Here is a 21,020-nt window from a genome sequence, read left to right as displayed (position 1 = left end):
AAAGGTAAAGGGACCCCTGACCATTAGGTCCAGTTGTGAACGACTCTGGGGTTGTGGCGCTCATCTCAAATTATTGGCCGAGGGAGCCAGCGTACAGCTTCCAGGTCATGGGGCCAGCATGACTAAGCCGCTTCTGGCAAACCAGAGCAGCACACGGAAATGCCGTTTACTTTCCCGTTTGGAGCAGTACCTATTTATCTCCTTGCACTTTGACGTGCTTTCGAACTACCTATGCTTAGATGCACTTATTTGCATTGTTTCTGCACAGCTGCAAAGCAAATTTGGAGGTTAAGCCCTAGTGAGTGCTGGCAAAAAGTCAACCCTGCCTAAGAACCAAGGATGTAGCCATAAATAATGACAAAGTGCCTATTGCAGGGGTCTGCAATGATGTGCCACTGGGCACCAATCCTTCCAAGTGGTTTTTCTTCTGGAGGTGTTGCCTGCTTTTTCATTATGTTTCACTGGTTTTGGAGAGAGTAGATATTTTTCCTGTGTATCAGGTTCTGAGCATCACAATCCCACCCACTCCCATGTGATGTAAGTATTTGGTGGTGCCCATGAGTGTCTTGCATTTCCCAAATATGCCACTGGTCTCAAAAAGGTGTCCTATTGGAATACAATTATTCCCACCGAATGGTCATGGAGAGTGGGGAGAAATGGGGTTGAATACACTGAAGTGACTGGTTACCCACACAGTGTTTGGAAATTGAACATATTCCCATGGCCATTTGGTTTCATCCTTTTCACATTTTCCAGTAAACAAAGGATAGCAACTCCTTCCAAACTTCGCGGCTTTTACTACGTGCTCTATAATGGCTGCCATGCCCCACCTCAGTCTTCAGAGAGCACGCCAAAAGCACAAGTTATGTCAACTTCTGCCCTCCAAGTGGCGCTCGCCACTTAGTTAATAAGGACGGAGTCCCCATGTTCGAGGAAAAAAAATACGCGCGGAACCTTCGTTTCTCACTCCTTTTTCTCTCCGGATTGAAATAAGAACGTACAACGGAGCGGCCAAAGCTGCCTGGGCTGGGCTAAGCCCTGAAGCGACGATGCTTGTACCATAGAAGAAAGAAAATTGTAGAGCAGCTCAGTTGTTCGCAGAGGAACCGTCCAGGTTTGTTTCTGAGTTTTTCGGAATGTCCATTGGGAACTGTCCATAGAAATCAACGGAGAATCATAGAATAGAACTTTAGAGTTGGAAGGGATCCAGGGGGTCATCTAATCCGACCCCTGCAATGCCCAAATCATGCCCAAAGCCTAAGCCCCAATTAATCAACCCTGGAACAAAAGGAAGTAGCAAAGAGTGGAATTGTTTCTAATTTGGGGTTTATGTTGTCTGAAAAATGTTGATTTGAAAAAGGACCCCCTTTCTCTCTGTCACCCAAATGCAAATCTCTTGTATGCAGAAACCTCGTGCTCTGTTGCCCTCCATTGACACACATAACAATTTTAAATGCCAGAAGAAAAAGAATGCAAAAAATAATAAATAAACTGAAGTGTAGGTGGTAAACCACATTTCCCACACTAAACAAGGCCTGAGTTTGCTGTGTGAGGTGGCACAGAGGCACACTGGTCACTCCATACAATCAGAGGTTTTCCCAATAAATTCAATTGGTCGCTCTGACAACCACCATGGAGAGGTGAACCAGAAGTCAGTTAGACTGTTTTAATGAGTGGAGTGATTATGGCCATGGCTATCTGGGGGTTGTTGTTTTTTAGCCGATGTTCAGACTTTGTGCATCACTCTAGACTTTTTACTATCTCTGTGACAGAGAGTCAAGGTGTGTTGCTGAAAAAAGTCCGTGTTGCAGTTGCTCGGCAGGTGAGAGACGCATTTGCGCTTGCTCTGAATGCTTCTTAATTCTTCTCTCCTGGCCCCCTCTGTGTCTCTGTTTATTTCTTCCCCAACTTATTTAGGGGCAGCGTAGAAGGGATTGATTATGATGGAAAGGAGCCCTCCCATCTTCACAATGCCGCCCTCTGTTCCTTCCGAGGCACAGCTCTGAGTTCTTGCCCCTCATCCACATGCACAACCCTGCAAGCCCATCCTAGCTGTAAAATGCATGACTTATGGGCCGAGGCAGTTTACTCAAATTGCACCTCATTTTTTCCGTTTCCCCTCTAAGCCTCTTAGAAGTAGAGGAGCTTTGCACAGTCCTGCAGAAAGCACCAGTTAAAAAAAGGGGGGGTACTCTCATTCAGAATAGCACAGTACTATAATAAGGGTCAGCCTGAGATATTTTGCTGCCTGAGGCAATAGGACAAGGTGCGCTCTGCCCTCTTCATGTACAGACGCTGACTGGACTGGTAGTTGAATCTTATTTCAGTACTGGCAGGACCAGCTCTATCATTAGGTAAAATGAGGTGGCTGCCTCAGGCAGCAGATGCTGGAGGGGCAGCATAGGAAGTCTCTCTCTCCCTCCTGCAGTTCTTTCTGCTATGCTCCCCTGACAATACTGCTCCGTTGGAGGACTTAACTATGTGTACTTGTAGCAGGGGCCCAAAGGGTGGCTTGCAAAATACTGGTTGCATGGTCTGCCCTAGTCTCGCTAAACTATCTTGCTGCCTCAGGTGGATTGGAGGAAGTTACTGTGTCAACAGTAAAATAAAAAAAAATCCTTCAGTAGCACCTTAAAGACCAACTAAGTTTTTATTTTGGTATGAGCTTTCGTGTGCATGCACACTTCTTGTTGGTCTTTAAGGTGCTACTGAAGGAATTTTTTTTTATTTTGCTTCGACTCAGACCAACATGGCTACCTACCTGGAACTGTATCAACAGTGTCAAAGTAAGAATCAACTGCTTTGGGGCCCGATTGGATATTTGAATTCAGATATCTGAACATCCCTGGTCTAACACTACAATCTAGGATAGCCATTGTGGTCCACATCTTGCTATACCACAGCTCCCCTCATCCTTGACCATTGACCATACTGGCTGGGGCTAATGGGAGTAGTAGTCCAACAACATCTGGAGGTCATCACATTGGCTGCCCTTGCGCTCATCACTGTACCAGTCTCTCTGTAAGCCAGTAGTTACCTCATATTACCTTAGAAATGTTTTGATTTCAGATGTATACTTCAGTTGTTGGGGTTTTTGTAGAAGTGCCCTTAATTTGTGAATGTAGCAATGTCATGGAAGTACACTCACCACTTGGTCATAATTGGCCAATTGTTTTTTTTCTTGAGAATATGCTTGACAACAAACCCATGTTTGCCTCTTAAATACTGTGTGAAATGGTCCATATATTCTGACATTTTGCTGTCTTTTCTTTAGGAAAAGAACAAAAGTTGCATCATGTCGTATAGCCAGAAGCAGTCCGCAGTAGCCTTTGGTCAGGCAGTGATTGGGCCTCCTGGCTCAGGGAAAACAACTTACTGTCTTGGCATGCAGGAATTTCTTTCTGCAATTGGGCGCAAAGTAGCTGTGGTGAACCTGGACCCAGCCAATGAGGGGATTCCTTACCAGTGCGCTGTGGATATCTCGGAACTTATCACCTTGACTGATGTAATGGAGAACTTGAAACTGGGACCCAACGGTGGCTTGATCTATTGCATGGAGTATCTGGAGGCCAACTTGGACTGGCTGCAGGAGAAACTGGCCCAATTTAAGGGGCATTACTTCTTATTTGACTGCCCAGGACAAGTGGAGCTTTGTACCCATCATAGTTCATTGAGAAACATCTTTGCTCAGCTTGCTAAGTGGAACATCAGGGTATGGTTGGTGTAAATCAGGGGTGGTAGCCCTCCAAGCATTTGTATCTGGCCCTTGGGGCTTTCCCTGCACACCCCCCTCACCACCTCTTCTTCGAAGCTTCTTTTACAGTTTTTGCTTGGTGGCAATGTGCACTTGAATTCTGATAATGTATTTTGCATGCCTGGAAAGGGAGAGGGTGGGTGAGAGTGTGTTGAAACTAGCCTAATGCACCAAGGTAAAAGTCACACTTGCTGCTCTGGCCACTTTTGCCCCTGGCATGTGGACCCCCCCCCCCAGAAGAGAATGTGACTTTCAGGCTGAAAAAGTTATCCTGCCCCAGGTGCAAAAAAATAAAACAATGTTAGGTGGTAGAATTTTGCATGGAAAATGGGTACTGGGAGTGAGAGCATCCTTTGGTGCCAAACTGAGCCAGATTTGGCTTCAGTGCACATTAGCTCTATGTAGCATAGTAGCCTTTTACAACTCATTTTCATGTGGCAAGCCATTTGAGTGAAATGGTTCAGGCAGTTCAAACTACACAATTGCAACTCCTTTATTTTTGTGGATTGTATTGATTAGTTAAAATTGCCTGAGCTGGAAGGGGTGCTTGTCATCTGAATAGCTTGGATGCCTCCATGCAGCTGTGTTTTTGACGGGCTCCCATGCTGTAAAGATTCATGTGTGAATTGGGCTTTAGGATTAAGTGTCCTGGGCTCTTGTATTCCCTATTTCAGTTTTGATGGCCATTTTTACTTTATGAAGTTTTTTTTAAAAAAAAAACCTACCACCCACCATGTCTGGATTTAGCTTCAGGTGGCTTAATTGCATCCAGCCTCCTATAGTGTTCAGATTCCAGAGAAGTATCAGGACTAAAGTTGCTGTATCAGATGAAAATGAAAAGGTACAGCTCTCTGATTTTAACGTAATGATGGCACTTGGCTTTAAACCTCTCAATATTCTTACACAGAGACTGTATAGGCATTGAATAGGTGGAATGAGATAACCCATTCTAGCTTCTTCTCTGAACACCACTAGGTTCAACAGACTGGTCACCTCATGGAAAACAATAATAAATATCAAATAATGATCTCTGGTTGGTTAAGGTGCAATTGCCTCTTTTTTGCTGCTGTCTAGCTGTAGACTAAAGACCAGGCATCCCCAAACTTCGGCCCTCCAGATGTTTTGGACTACAATTCCCATCTTCCCCGACCACTGGTCCTGTTAGCTAGGGATCATGGGAGTTGTAGGCCAAAACATCTGGAGGGCCGCAGTTTGGGGATGCCTGCTAAAGACCATTAATGGATAACCTTCCCCCACCCCACCCCACTGTTTGGTAAACTGGATGGAGCATGGTTTACATGGGGAAGGGCTTTGGTTCAGTGTAGAGCATCGGCTTTGCATGCCAATGGTTGCAGGTTCAATCCCTGCTTTCTCCAAGTAGGGTCATGTATCTGCAAGATTGGGGGGGGGGCTTCAATGAAGCTGGTTTATGGGCTTTTAGAGGAGAAAGAGGGCTATTTCTTTACTTACTCTGTAAGCAACCCAACTTCCACTACAATGGTTTTCCTAAACCGGTACTACTGTTGCTATGTAATACAGTATTACTTATGTTTATCAGTTGCATCAGACAATGAGATTTTGGAAGCTTTGGCCCTCCATATGTTGTTGGACTACAAATCCTATCAGCCTCAGCCAGCCTGGTCAATAATCAGGGATGCTGAGAGTTGTAGTTCAGCAACTTCTGGAGGACCACACATTCCCCATCCGTGCCCTAAGTGATTACTTGTCTCCATTAACTTGTCAGGATGTCCCAGACTTGACATAACACTGATTCTCATCCTTCTCTTGTTTCTTCTTTGCACAGCTGGCAGCTGTCCATTTAGTGGGTTCTCATTACTGTACGGACCCCGGCAAGTTCATCTCCATTCTCTGCACTTCCCTCTCCACCATGTTGCACATAGAGCTACCCCACATCAACGTCCTCTCCAAAATGGATCTAATCGAGCAGTATGGGAAACTGGGTGAGAGCCACCAGTAGGAGGTCCTTGAATGAATGGCCATGGGGAAGACGGATGTAACCTTTTACTAAGTGACAGTGAGAAGTTGTGGATAATCTGATCCTGTAGCCTGAGAGAGACCATAATTCAGTGTTAGAGCACCTGCCTTACATGCTTGGTTACTACCTTTCCAGTGAAAAGAAACGGAGACAGCAGGTTCTGGAAAAGACAATTGCCCTCTAACCTAGAGCAAGGGAGGGGGACCTTTTTCAGCTTGAGAGCCACATACCCTTCTAAGCAAGCTTCCAGGAGCCACATACTACTGGTGGTTGGGCAAGAATCACAAGCGAGCAGAGCAAAGAACGTCAATTCTATCTTTGCACCAGGATTGTTTCTACACATACTTAAATACACACCCCTATCCTCCATCCAGGCAAGCAAGAAGCATTATCAGAGTTCAAGGGCCCATTCTAGTCAGGCAAAAACACACAAGGAGAGTGCAGAGCAAGCCCATGGAGGGGTTGTGGCTTGGGAGAGAATGTAGCCTGGGAGATCCCCAAGGGCTAGATAAGGAGACCTGGAGGACTTCATTTGATCCCCATACCTGACATTCCCCATGCCTGCCCTAGAGAGAAGCTGCCAATTAGAGAAGATATCTGTGGGCTAGCCCAGGAGTACAGAACCTTTGAACCTCCAGGTATTGCTGAATTACAACTCCCATCAGACCTCGCCATTGGCCATGCTTCCCAAGACTGATGGGAGCTATAGTTCAGCAGTGTCTGGGGAGCTAAATGTTCCCCATTGTTGGGCTAGATTCTAGTCACAGCATTAGAGAAGAGAAACCCGAGACTGTCCAGGTGCTGCTGAATACAGCTCCCATCACCCTTGACCACTGGGCATACAAACTGGGAGTTAGGAGGCCAGCAATGTCTGGAGGATCCCAGGTTCCCAAGGTAGCTCTTTTTTATATGTTTAGGAAGCTACTTTCAAAACTTGAGTTTTGGCATTAACAGGAGACTGGTATCTCCAGTGGAATTGCCAACTCTTTAATGGGCTTTAATATATGCATAGCATATCTATTTTGGATTGTAAGCCTATGAGTAGGGAGTGATGTGATTCAGCTTTATCTGTACCTTTTGTTCCTGAATTTGCTATAGACTTGTCTTTTTTTGTCTTGCAGCCTTCAATCTCGATTATTACACAGAAGTTCTTGATTTGTCCTATCTAGTGGATCACCTGGCTACAGATCCTTTCTTCAAGAACTACCAGCAGTTGAACAAGAAGCTTGTGGAAGTGATTGAAGACTACAGCTTGGTTTCCTTTGTTCCTCTCAATGTCCAGGTAGCCAAGCCAAATCAGCAGGAAAGTAATAATTGACATTTGGGGAGCAGGCAACCGTTCACTTTAGGTTCTGTTTGGACTACTTCTTTTTCCTGCTGGAAAATGTAAACAATGTATTTCAGAATCTGGATTTTATAGGCTTTTCCATTTCAGATATTGGCTGTAATTTGTTGCTATAGCATTAAATAATAACGTGTTTCATTAAATTACATGAAATAAATGGCTAATATAGTTTAGTGGCTAGGACACTGTACTGGGAAGCCAGGATTCCTCCAGTTCAAATCCTGCCTTTGCCATGAGCTCACTTGGTAGATCTAAGCAAGCTTCTGTCTTTCAGACTCAGGATTTTTGTAAAGCAGGAGTGGGATGGTGGAAGTTGTTGTTCACCAACATATAGAGGGACATAGGTTCCCCACTTCCACTGTAAAAAGTATTGAGATAATGTTTGTAATTGCCTTCAGATACTCTAAGGCCACAATCCTGTGTCCAGTTACCTGGAAGGAAAGCCCTCTTTCACTCAGCGAAGCTTCACAATCACAATCTGATTGTGCTCTAAAGCACTATTTAATAATACTAAGTATTGCTATATGCTATATGCTAACTTTAAAACAGGAACAGGTAGGTAGCCGTGTTGGTCTGAGTTGAAGCAAAATAAAAAAAATTCCTTCAGTAGCACCTTAAAGACCAACTAAGTTTATATTTTGGTATGAGCTTTCGTGTGCATGCACACTTCTTCAGATACACTAGGTAGAAGTGTGCATGCACACGAAAGCTCATACCAAAATATAAACTTAGTTGGTCTTTAAGGTGCTACTGAAGGAATTTTTTTTAAAACAGGAAGTTTGCTTAAATTATGTTCCAGAAAGTAAAGGAACAGATGATAATTTGGCAATGCATTTGCAAATACTAGCCTGATTGGAGAGTGATGCTGAAAGGATCAAAGAGAATTAAAAATATAGAAAGGAGCTGGACTGCTTTTATTTGTCACTAGGAAAGTAAAACTCCCACCTGTATTAATATGCTATATAAATGAATATGTGCATTTATGCTCAGTTATTCTGAGAAGAAAACATCTGTTAATACAGGAGCTAGGGCATGGAACTAACAGGCAAAAGATTTAAAAATACATATAAGGAAGCACCATGTGACATTGTTTATCTGTGAAAGGCATGCCTGTATTACAGCAAGAATCATAGAAGTTTGATGGGGAATCCAGCTAAACTGGAAGTGAACCAAAAAAAGTGCTGAAAGGGAAGGGAATATTGAAATATGATCTTTGGATTACCAGGCTGCCTGTAAACCGGCTCACATGTGCTTCTTTCATGACCTGATGATTGCAGCATCAAGTGGCAATGTGCATGTGTGAATGAACTACTACAATTCAAAATCCATAGCTAGAACTTCCGTATCTCATCAGACCCAATCCAGGTGGAGTCCCAAGTGATGAGAGTCACAAGTGGTGAGAAATCAAGTGATGGGACATGCCATGTGTTAACTGGCCCAGTGAGTAGCATCATGGAACATGAAAGAGAAATTAATTTTGGCCCCTGACGTGTCCATTTTCCTAGGATAAGGAGAGCATGCAGCGTGTGATGCAGGCGGTGGACAAAGCCAATGGCTACTGCTTTGGAGACGCAGAGCACAGAAGCCTTCAAGCCCTGATGTCTGCAGCAGTGGGAGCCGATTTCCACTTCACATCGTATCCTTTTTACTGTGTTCACCCCTTCCCTGCTGCAAGGCTGAGTCTTATTTATGTATCCCAAGAAATAATCATCTAAGGGAAATCTGCATGCCCATAACTATATTGCAGTTTTGAGGGTCAGTTTACACTACCATTGGCACTGGTAGCTGACCAGATGGAAGTTTTACATATTTATTTTATTCATTTAACAAATTTATAGTCCCCCTCATAGTACAAAGCTGTTGAAGCACTGTACAGTATAAACCTATGAATCAAACCTGTACAGTGTGCATGAATAAGCCTGTTTCTACAATTCCAGCCCAGTTTTAAAGGTGTGCTGTGATTGTGGAAATAAGCTACATTTGTGTCAATATCGATAGCTTTTATTTTTATTTTATTGAAGTATTTATAATCCACACTTTCATACAATCTAATCAAGGCAGTATACAGTATGCAAGATTATAATAAAATCAGTGAAAGCAACATCATTTAAAACTTCACTATAACATCAGTAAATACTGGTTGGTTAAAAAGGGGGGAAATCATATTGCAAAGGCCTGTCTAAGCAAAGCAGTACCTGTATTCTGAAGACACCTGAAAAAAGGTACGGATGATTCCTGATGAACCTCTACTGCAGGCATGTCAAACCTGCGGCCCTCCAGATGTTTTGGACTACAATTCCCATCTTCCCCAACAACTGGTCCTGCTAGCTAGGGATCATGGGAGTTGTAGGCCAAAACATCTGGAGGGTCGCAGGTTTGACATGCCTGCTCTACTGGCAGGGAGTTCCACAGGCAGGTCCTGCCACACTAAAGGCCCAGTCCCTAGTAGAGGCCAACTGAAACTCAGAGGCACGAGGAGCCACCAGAAGTGCCCCATTGAAGGATATCAATGATTGAAGTAGAGAGTAAGGAATCAGGCAGTACTTAAGGGCCCTTTGGACCCACTTTTTTTAGGGCTTTGTGAATTAATACATGTAGAACCAATGTAGGTGATACCAGGCTGATATACAGGAGCACCAAGATACACCCACCTGCATGTGAGATTGCCAGAATGGATGCAGTCCATAAGCTGTGGTTTATTACTCCATATTCTGCATGTCCAGTCAGATATTAGGCTTTACGAGTAAGTTTCTAACGGTACCCTTAGGGCAGTAAGCAGAGCAAAAGCCCAAAGATGATGTAATACTCACTCTCTTTCTCGTAGCTTTTGAAAACAATTTCTTGTGAGCTGTAGGCAAACTTTTTACCACTCTTTGATTAAAATCTGAGCACCTCTGGGGTCTGGATAAAATTGTTTTGTGGGCTGGACGTAGCCTGAGGGCTGCCGGGTAGCCACCTCTGATCGAGACAAATTGCTTCTCCCACTCTTGTTCCGTGTAGCTCAAATTCCTTTTTGTATTGTTTGCTGCTTCCGATACTGTACCTTTTGGATGGAATGTCCTCACATTAATTGCACTGTCAGCTAGCAGTCAAACAGAGATCAGTGCTCCTCTCTCTCACACACACACTCTAAGCATCAGCCACCACTTGCTGTTTATTTCCCCTTAACTCACATACAACCAGCACATTAGCAGTCCAGGAGAAGTATGTGCAGCCACAGGAGAAAACTGTGGAGCAGGAAACCATGGACGTGTAGCATGTCTGCTGCCTGCTGTAAACAGGCCACTGCAGCTGGACAGCTCCTCCCATCCAAGTTGGTTTTCCATGTGTATTAACCTGAAACTGAAGAAGTACCCTGCAAGATATGGACTACCAAGATGCAGCTTGTGCCTTTAGGTTCCTCCCACACAATAACTTACTTTCTGGTGTACTTGGGAGCCTCTGTGCTTGAGGCAAAGAGGGGCCTCCCCACCAAAAACAAAACAGTTAGCTGTGAGCTGGGGTATGGGCAGCTGCGAGGCACAGAAGATGACCAGTGAAATGGCAAAAGTAGGAGATGTCTGCTGCCTGAAGGAATTTTGCACCAAAGATTGTCAGTGTGACCGCTCTGTTGTTTCATTGAGAAGCATGGAATTCTGTTAACTTTGTACAACTGCATTGGAGCTTGACTGACTTCTCTTCTGTGGCTGCCAATGCTCTGCCTCTGTTTGGCGTTTCAAAGTGTGGAGATGACAAGCAGTGATGCTGGGCACTAGGGACAGGAGCACCCTCAAAGCCTCCTGACTCCACTTGCTGTGACCCCCCTCTATAAATGCCAGGTTTTGGCCATGGCCTTCTAAGGAGATTCCTTCTGGTGGAGGGCCTGCACAATCCATACCAGGCATAGGCAAACTCAGCCCTCCAGATGTTTTGGGACTACTACAACTCCCATGATCCCTAGCTAACAGGACCAGTGGTCAGGGATGATGGGAATTGTAGTCCCAAAACATCTGGAGGGCCGAGTTTGCTATGCCTGATCCATACACTCTGTTCCAGACTTGTGTGTATATATCCGCATCTGGTATTCTTCTTTTGGTATGAAGATGGCTTTCCTGCCCCACCCACAATAACTGCATGGAAGAGAAACAATATACACTTAAGACACCTTTAAATATATCATTACTACTACTACTACTCCTATTTTGTTCTATTTCCTACCCACCCTTTACCATAAGGTCTCAGGGCCAGTTGCAGCCATGTAAAATTTAATATTAACAGCAATTGATAACAAGTTGCAGTCAGAAAAATGGAGTGGGTCCTGTAAACATTTCTCAAGTGTCAAAGGCCAGGGTAAAGGGTATATATTTAGCATTCAATGGAAACTATATAATGAAGGAGCCAGACACGCCCATTTTGGGAGGGAAATCTTTAACCTAGGAGCTGCCACAGAATGCTCTCTCTTGAGCCACCACTCCTACCACCAAACATATGTGTGTGGTAGAATTACCAAGAGGGCTCTGCTGGTATTAATACTCAAAATGGGGTCTGTAGGGAAGCAGGCAGTCTTTTAGATATTTGTGGCCTAAATTGTACAGAAGAAACTTTCATGGACTCGAATCCCACTTCATGGGATGAGGGATGGGAACAGTGAGTTCAGGTGGAAAGGAAATAGAATAATGCAAAATAAAATCTATGACAGTTATAGTAAATTTTACTAGGTAAAGCTTTAAAGAAAGCAACAACAACAAAAAGCACCATGACCACAGCAATAATTGATTATCAAACTTTGCTAAATCACTTAACACCTATAGTGGGAAAGGAATCCATTATCACAATTCAAATCACACTGGGCCAGGAAGCTGTTACCAGGATTCAAACTGCAGGTGAAAGAACTGATGTTCTTGATCAGATGTAATGTGGTGGTTGTATGCTGGAGCCTTCCTTTGAAAATGGTGTAGAGAGAATTCCAGCAGGTGCAGCTTATCTCAGTCCTGCAGCACTAATGGGTATTGTGTGGCACCTGTTACGATGCCTGTTCTTCATATCAAAGTGATTGAATGGGCATATATGGGTTAAGGTGATCCTGCAAGTGAACAATGGCTATGTTCTACCTTCTCTGTTGGAGGCAGTATGCCTCTGGCTACCAGTTGCTGGGAATCACAGGACTCCGGTCCTGCTTGCTGGCTTCCCATGGGCATCTGGTTGGCTACTGTGAGAACAGGATGTTGGACTTTGGCTTCCTCCAGCAAGGATCTTGCAAGAGTGCTGCTGCCGGAGAAGCATCTCATCCACTTAACTGAGTACAGCTTTACTGGTGCCACAAGGGGTTGCTGTTGCAAGGAACAGGTAGGAGGACTCTGCTGGGTGTGCCTAGGACTGAAACCAGTCTCCAGCACAAAACTTTGCGGACAAAGATGGCCTTAGGCTTGTTCTCATGGTCTGTGTCATTATGAATGGGGATCCCCACCAAAAGGGGGGGGGCAAGCCTGCAGAACTGTCTTGAGTCTTACTTTAAAAAATTAAAATCTGGTTGCTGATGTGTTTGAATTATACAGCCTGCTGAAATCATTACAGTCACTTGTTTTATCATACCTCAAAGTGGAAAGTCAAATGCTAAGCATGTAAGAACAGACACATTTGCCTTGCTAGATCTATTCGAACATGGCAGAGGCTGCAATTTTTACAATCTCTTGAGTGTTTGTTGCTGATAAGAGCCCTCTGGTCTCAATATAGATCTTGGGTATTGCTGTGGATATTTTCTAAAGCTTGTATATAATCATTGTTAATGCTAGTTACAGGTAGGTAGCTGTGTTGGTCTGAGTCGAAACAAAATAAAAAAATCAGTAGCACCTTAAAGACCAGCTAAGTTTTTATTTTGGTATGAGTTCGTGTGCATCCGTTTCAGTGTATCTGATGAAGTGTGCATTGTTAATGCTGTAAGCAATTTTTAGAACTCTATAAGTATTTGCCCAGTCAGTGAATTCTTGTCCTTGACACCAATGAGGTGAAACTGGACTAAGGACATAGTTGCTGAGGTAAACCAAATAGCTTGTCCTCAGGAGAAGCTTCTGGAAATCACTTGGCTTCCCTTTTGTCCTTACGCTTAAGATACCTCAGCTCACTAATACAGTCCCAGAATGGCAGGATGGAATTTCTCTTTTCTGTTAACTCACAGCTACTTTACTGTGTGAAAAAGTTGCATAAGAAATGCCTGAGAGGGAAGTGTGGTAAGAAAGCGAGTTGCACTAAGAAAGGACATTAAGAGGGGGGAGGGATGCTGAAGGAGGCCCTGTCAGGAGACACAGCAAGCCAAAGTCTGTAAACCACCCTGAGGTCTTATGACAAAGGGTGGTATATAAATCTAATAAATAAAATTAAAAATAAAAAAATAAATTTTAAAAAGGCCACAGCCAGTCCAGAAACTCAGAATGGGAAACCTATGGCCGTCCAAATGATATAAAGCTCCAACTCCCTTTAGGCCCAGCGAGCATGGCCGGTTGTCAGAGATGATGGTAGTTTAGTCCAAAGAAACATCTGGAGCCAGGTTCCCCATTCCTGCTGTAAACAATACTGAGTTGGATGGACCAGTAAGTAGTCTGCCTTGGTAAGAGGCAACTCCATATTTTGTTCCTGTTCTAAACTGCAACCATCTTGTGCCGCTTTTGTTGGGCTTCTCCGGAATCACGCACGGTGTTTCCTTTCCACACAGTGGCAACTCTTTCTGAGAGGCAGCCTGCATCATCACCACGGAAATGCTGAGCATGATTGTGAGGCTTCAGGTGGCATGCCACCTTATGTTGCATGACCATGCCCAGGTGTGACAGCACATGGAAGCCTCTTGACTTGGGGGGCCTCATGGGATGCAGGTGAGCATCAGAGACCAGCCCTCCAGCTTTTCCCAGCCAAGCCTCCCAAAGGCGTTGGCATCATTTGCTGCCACCGCCTTCTCTGCAAATTTCCCATTTATGGGATTTGCACATTGTTCTATAGGCACAGCCCTTGCTTCAGATAGTGCTTTAGATTTCCTCCCCAGGTGCCTTTTATCTCTGCAAGAAGGCTGGGGCTCTTCCCTCTGCCAGTGTCAGCGGCAGGTTCACAGGTGTGATGGGGCAGGGCTGGGCCTCAGCAGCTCTGAGCCTTTGAGCCTCCTCCATGTTCTAATGAGCTATGCAGGGTATGTGCTGGCAGGGCTGGCACAGCCATTTGGTGGGGGTGAGGCTCCTGCCTCAGACAGTATAAGCACCCTGCCTGCCCATCACCTCTGCTGCCAGTGCCAGGGCCAATTTTGGCCAAGACCACACCAATATTGTGCAACAAATACTGTGGCGTGTGTAAGAGCTTGCCCAAAATCGATGAGATCTTGCTCAAAATCAGCGCCGATGCCAGCACCGCTTCTCTAGAGTTGGCAGAGGTGGGCAGCACAAGTGGCAGCAACAGGACAAGGCAGCGGGACACACCACCTCTGTGTGCTGGGCTCAGCAGCAGCTGATGTGGGCAGTAAAGTAACAGTAGCTGGCAAAGTCAAGGCCCACCCCTTATAAAGACTGAAAGAGCTCAAAGAGTGGGAGACATGAAACACAGGAAGCTGCCTTATACTGAGTCAGACCACTAATCGATCCAGTTTAGTATTACCTATACTGACTGGCAGCTGCTCTCCAGGGTTTCAGGCAGGATTCTCTCCCAGCCCTACCTAGAGATTCCAGGGACTGAGCTATGGCCCTTCCCAGCCCTGAAATTGGCTTCCAAGGTTCAACATCCCAGTACTATATTAATTCAGCAGCAGGCTGGTAAGCACCTGAGAAAGGGCCTTTCTTGGTGGTGTCCCCACAACTTTGGAACTCTCTTCCAGTTAACATTCATTTGGGACCATCAGTTCTTTTTGCTGTTGCTTGTCTTTAGGAGAATCTGGAAATCTAATTCAGTATCAGCTGTCTGTATCCACACAGTGCTTCATACTCTGCCTAAGGTTATATTGTTTTATTTGCCTTTGTAGATTGCTTTGTGGGCTTGGTCCTGAAATGTGTCAAATATATTACTGAAATGAATTAATGAGCTGTGATACTCCTATTTCCACCTCCCTGCACTTTTAGCTGTGTTGTCATTATATTGCTGTTCCTTTCAAAAATCGGGTCCTCCCTAAAAGAGGGCATGTGTTGCGGTGAGACCTGGAGACCGACCGCCTGCTTGACAGGATGCTTCAAAGCCATCACAATGTAATAAGAAAAGAATCTCTAAATCAAGACCAAATAACTGGGATCAAAGTTCTACACTGTGATGAAACTTGCAAGGGATGTTGTTATACCCTTAATGGGCCTCCCAAATCAGTGGTGGCCCAGCACTGGTCAACCAGTCTTGGTATATCACCAGTAAACTACAGTCTCGCCAGAGTGGTGCATGCTCTGGTTATCTCCCGCTTGGACTACTGCAATGCGCTCTACGTGGGGCTACCTTTGAAGGTGACCCGGAAACTGCAATTAATCCAGAATGCGGCAGCTAGGCTGGTGACTGGGAGTGGCCGCCGGGACCACTAACACCGGTCCTGAGAGATCTACACTGGCTCCCAGTACGTTTCCGAGCACAATTCAAAGTGTTGGTGCTGACCTTTAAAGCCCTAAACGGCCTTGGTCTTGTATACCTGAAGGAGCGTCTCCACCACCACCATTCAGCCCGGACACTGAGATCCAGCACCAAGGGCCTTCTGGCGGTTCCCTCGTTGCGAGAAGCCAAGTTGCAGGGAACCAGACAGAGGGCCTTCTCGATAGTGGCACCCGCCCTGTGGAACGCCCTCCCAGCAGATGTCATGTCAAGGTAATAAGTAACTATTTTACTTTTAGAAGACAACTGTTTAGGGAAGTTTTTAATGTTTGATGCTGTACTGTTTTTAATATTCGGTTGGAAGCCGCCCAGAGTGGCTTGGGAAACCCAGCCAGATGGGCGGGGTATAAATAATAAAATTTATTATTATTATTATTATTATTATTATTATATTGCAATGTGGACAAGTAAGTAAATTGAAAATGCTTGGAGACGGGCTAGAATGGGATATTTGAATCTGCCCCAGATGGGAACAAGGTGGAGCTTTGCAGTTGATTTCTACCTGCTCTTAGCTTCAGTTCCCCCTTCTGTTCCTCCTCCTCCTCCGCCACCGCCATATCTACCACCCAAGCGGCACTCTTGGAGCAAACAGCTTTGTTTGCAACGCTGCAGCTGTTTGGTAGCCTGTGTGATGAGATGCCCCACTCCTCCACCCTACACAAACTGCTTAGTAACGGCTTTTTCAGCAAGCCCAATAGCCCTGTGGGCCTCTCGAGAGAAGCCGTTAGACCGGCTTTGAGGTTCTGGGTGCCCAAGGCAATTCTAGCGTTTCCTTGGCTTGCTACAGTCTATCTTGCGCTTGGGCAACTCTGCTCCAGCTGTTCCCTGTTAACTCATTGAAGGCTCTCAGCATCGTAGCTTTTTGAGACTCAACATACAGTACCACCCCAAAGATTAGGAAGCTGCCTTACCCTGAGTCAGTCTAGGATTTCAGACGGGCCCCTCTCCCAGTCCTACCTACAGATGCTGGGATTTGAGCATGGGAAATTTTGCATGCAAAGCAGATGCTCTATCGCTGAGCTATGGCCCTTCCCAACATTTAATTTCACATAGAGCCATGCTTGTATGCACGCACACCCCAGTTCTCATATAGCAATCAGCCCAACCACCTCCCTTGTTTATAGTTAAAGATACATTTGAGGTGTGTAATCATTTTAACAACAGCTTCAAAGGATATTGCTGCATTATGTGAAAAGAAAGGCTATGTGCTGCATTGTACCTTTGTGTCACTGGCACTATAGAGACAGGATTTGGGGGCAGAGGTCCAGTGCCCAACTCAGCAGAAGAATGCAGCAGGCCTCATTTTGATTTAAATATTCAGTCCGTGTACACACTACACATTTGAAGCATATACCTCCTGCCCCAAAGAATCCTGAGAACTAGAGTTTGTTAAGGATGCTGGGAATTGTAGCTCTGTAAGGGGGACAAGCTGGTCAGGTACAAAGGAGACAGGGGTCCACTTGAACCAGAATGGAACAAAATTGTTGGGTCTTTAAAAATTTGGCAGAGCAGCTATTAAACAGATTGCTGGGGGGAAAGTTGGCAGGTGCTGAGCAGTGCCTGGTTCAGTGTAGGTGAGCAGGAATTATATTCAGGAGAGTGAGTAGGTTGTTGCTACTCTCTGTGATTGCTGAAAGTGAGATTGTCCTGTCCTTCCTCTGTAGGATTGGAGGATAAATTTGATTAAGTTCAGATTTAAAAGTAAACTTAACTATATGTCCTTTTCTGAAACAGCATGCAAACTGAAACACTTCCATCCTTAAAAATTCATACTTTCTCCAATTTTTGCAGTACAGTTCTCCAGCCAAGGAACATGTATGAAAATGCATATATTATGGGAAAGTGTGCATACAAATACATATACAGTCAAACCTTGGGTCTTGAACGGCTCAATTTTCAAATGTTTCAGTTCCCAAACGCCGAAAACCCAGAAGTAAATGCTCTGGTTTTCAAACAATTTTCAAAACCCAAATGTCTGACGCAGCTTCCTCTTGAGTGCAAGAAGCTCTTGCAACCAATCAGAAGCTGCGCCTTGGTTGTCAAATGTTTCGGAAGTCGAACGGTCTTCCGGAACGGATTACGTTCGACAACCGAGGTTTGACTGTATTAATAAAATTAACATACAAATGCATGACCAGTGTATGGTTCAACAGCCTGGTGGAGATAGTGGATGTCCCTCCTCCACCAGTCACCTTGTAGAAAAACCTTTTTTTAAAAAAACCCAGCTAGCTAAGAGGTTAGCCTGTAATTCTGTGTGCTGGCTGTGGAAGAGAGGGCAGATGATCCACTGCAGGCATCCCCAAACTGCAGCCCTCCAGATGTATTGGCCTACAACTCCCATGATCCCTAGCTAACAGGACCAGTGGTCGGGGAAGATGGGAATTGTAGTCCAAAACATCTGAAGGGCCGAAGTTTGGGGATGCCTGATCCACAGCATACATTTAAAGCACATCCAATGCACATTTAAAGCACATGACTTTTCCTCCAAAGCCCTGGGAACCAGTTTGTTAAGGATACTGGGAATTGTAGCTATTAGTGGCAGAAACTACAGTTCCTAGGAATCTTTGTGGGAAGCCATGTGCTTTAAACGTATGTATGATGTGCTTCAAATACTGTATATGGCTCCCCCTCCTCCATGGCTAGAATGTGGACTACTAGTCTCTTAACAAGCAAGTAAAATGTAATGCAGACCTAGTAACTTTTGTGGGTGTATTTACAAGGCTTAATTAAATAAATAAGACTACTCCTAATTTAATATAATTAACATAAAAATTGCTGGTTTTTCCCAGCCACTATGGGTGGCTTCCAACAAAATATTAAAATACAATAGTCTGTCAAACATTAAAAGCTTCTCTAAACAGGGCTGCCTTCAGATGTCTTCTAAAAGTCTGGTACAGTAGTTGTTTTTATCTTTGACATCTGGTGGAAGGGTGTTCCACAGGGCGGGTGCCACTACCGAGAAGGCCCTCTGTCTGGTTCCCTGTAACTTGGCTTCTCGCGAGGGAACCTCCAGAAGGCCCTTGGCGCTGGACCTCAGTGTCCGGGCAGAATGATGGGGGTAGAGACGCTCCTTCAGGTATACTGGACTGAGGCTGTTTAGGGCTTTAAAAGTCAGCACCAATACTTTGAATTGTGCTCGGAAACATACTGGGAGCCAATGTAGGTGTTACGTGGTCTCAGCGGCCGCTCCAGTCACCAGTCTAGCTGCCACATTCTGGATTAGTTGTAGTTTCCGGGTCACCTTCAAAGGTAGCCCCACACAGAGTGCATTGCAGTAGTCCAAGCGAGAGATAACTAGAGCATGCACCACTCTGGTGAGACAGTCCGCGGGCTTCCAATCATTTTCTTACATCCAATCCTTCTACAGTTTCAAATATTTTTACACACCCATATATTACACAGTATATCATGTTTCCCCGAAAATAAGACACTGTCTTATATTTATTTTTCCTCAAGAAGACACACTATGGCTTATTCTCAGGAGATGGAGATGGCTTATTTTTTATTACGTGTCCAGCCTTGCTTTTTCCTGGGCGACCTCCAGAACTGCGCCTATCACTATGTCTTATTTTTGGGGTATGGCTTATATTGCACAAATTCTTAGAAATCCTGCTACGGTTTATTTTATGGGTATGTCTTATTTTCGGGAAAACAGGGTACAGATATGTTACATACATGTGTACCTCATCTCTCATCCATCACAATGTTTAAGATCAACGTAGGGCCAAACTGCATGTTAATTTAGACTTTAAACAACAACACACATTTAAGCTGCGCCACTTCTGTTTTGAAGGAAAAGCAGATTGGGCGGCCTGTGTGTGCGCGCGTGTGCGTCAAACTGAATCAGAGCCCTTGAACCATTTTCCAGTGAACGGCTGGTACTTATCCCCAAAGCTGCTGTTGACTGCAAGTTATTGTTGCTTAACTCTTACTTTGTATTTATGTACTTAGACATTGATTTGGTGGTGGTGTTTTTTGGTAATATTTATTCTGCGTTGGTTAAATTGTTGATTTTTGTCATTTGAATTTACTAACATGTATTTGGCATGTTTGTATTTTCAACGTTTTGATCTTTTTGAATGTTTGCTGTGAGCTGCTTTGGGGGCAGCTCACTGTGGGAAAGCACCATATAAGTAAATTCAATCAATCAATCCAAATGCCAGCATAGATGGATGGCTCTTCAGTGGGAAACAGGCTTGAGGCCTAGTTCTGATTGGGAGTATGATCCAGATTGGGAACTTGCATGGCTGCTTTCTCCTCAGAATAAAAATGGCATGCTTTTGAGTAAACTCCAGCACCAAGTTCAAAAAGCAAGCTTCCATATCTGAAGGGTGTTCTTATTCTGCTACTGTGGAGCACCTGTATAATGAAAGTTAATCAAGTGTCACTTTTCCCCTGCTACTCTCTCAGGTAGCCAGTCATTTTAATTATTTTTCTGTACAGGTTTTTAAATATTTTTTAATGTTTTTATTTTGCTGTACAACCCCCTGATATTTTATGAGAGGGAAGTATAGGGATGCTTTTATAAATAATAATTAAATCCATGTTATGAAACTACTGGAAAGGTCTCTGGACTACAACTCCCATCATCCCTGACTATTGGCCATGCTGGCTAGGGTTAATGGGAGCTGGAGTCCAACAACAACCATGTGGCAGGCCAAAGCTTACCCATACTTGTGTGTAAAAACCTTCTGCATTTAATGGCCAGGGTAAAAGAGGTATTGGGTGACCTTATTTTATTTTCTTTCTCCCCAAGGGAGAAATGGGGCCCCAAGGAAGAGGCAAGGCTGGGCGCGTAATAAAAATAAGACATCCCCTAAAAATAAGCCAATGTGGGGTTTGATAATAAATATAAGACGGTGTCTTATTTTTGGAGAAACACGGTAAAGCCTAGGTTAAAAGGGGCACGACTGCCCTTACTTAAAATGGCCGCCGGAGCCTCGCATGTGACACAACGCCCACTAAATTATAAAGCGAAAACCCCTTGCTGTGCCCCCAAGTGCGTGTTAGGAGAAATGATGAACGACTGCCTAATGCTGCCAGGCGTTTATTAATGCAGCCGCTGGGAGAGGCTTTGGGCTTGGGGTGGGATGGCTGTTTTCGTGGTTGCATGGCCTCCTGTTTTACAGGATCTCGTGGCGGAGGCGGGGTTTGTGGGTGTGGCGTGTTGTTGTGGCTAATCCCTGTGACTGCCCCCACGTGTCCCGATCCATGATCTATTCTGTTTGTTGTCCCCCCCCCTCCATGACTGGTGTATCTCAAGACGTTTTGAAGGATGGTATTTATTTTTGTTTTGTGGATTTGGGGGGGGGGTAGTGGTGCTAAATGGTAAAGTAAAAACCCCTTGCCGT

The 21,020-nt window shown here is 44.6% G+C and overlaps 1 protein-coding gene across 2 annotated transcripts; it reads left to right on the top strand.

The window, feature by feature from the left end:
* Positions 1 to 975: 975 nt before the first annotated feature.
* On the top strand, positions 976 to 12,930 carry GPN2 (GPN-loop GTPase 2). 2 transcript variants are annotated; one of them, XM_088672370.1, is made up of 6 exons: positions 976 to 1,114; positions 3,275 to 3,712; positions 5,559 to 5,715; positions 6,872 to 7,032; positions 8,601 to 8,731; positions 10,279 to 12,930. In XM_088672370.1, exons 2-6 carry the CDS (start codon positions 3,296 to 3,298, stop codon positions 10,349 to 10,351), a joined length of 939 nt encoding a protein of 312 aa, XP_088528496.1. In that variant the 5' UTR covers positions 976 to 1,114; positions 3,275 to 3,295; the 3' UTR covers positions 10,352 to 12,930. The 2 variants fall into 2 exon arrangements, with proteins under 2 accessions (XP_088528496.1, XP_034976508.3); XM_035120617.3 differs by lacking the exon at positions 976 to 1,114 and adding an exon at positions 1,761 to 1,822.
* Positions 12,931 to 21,020: the final 8,090 nt, after the last annotated feature.

The sequence above is a fragment of the Zootoca vivipara genome, chromosome 6, assembly GCF_965207765.1.
Source record: "Zootoca vivipara chromosome 6, rZooViv2.hap1.1, whole genome shotgun sequence".
In the NCBI taxonomy this organism is placed as follows: Eukaryota; Metazoa; Chordata; class Lepidosauria; order Squamata; family Lacertidae; genus Zootoca; species Zootoca vivipara.
The sequence above is the reverse complement of the archived record's forward strand: the minus strand, read 5'-3'. Positions and strand labels throughout refer to the sequence as shown.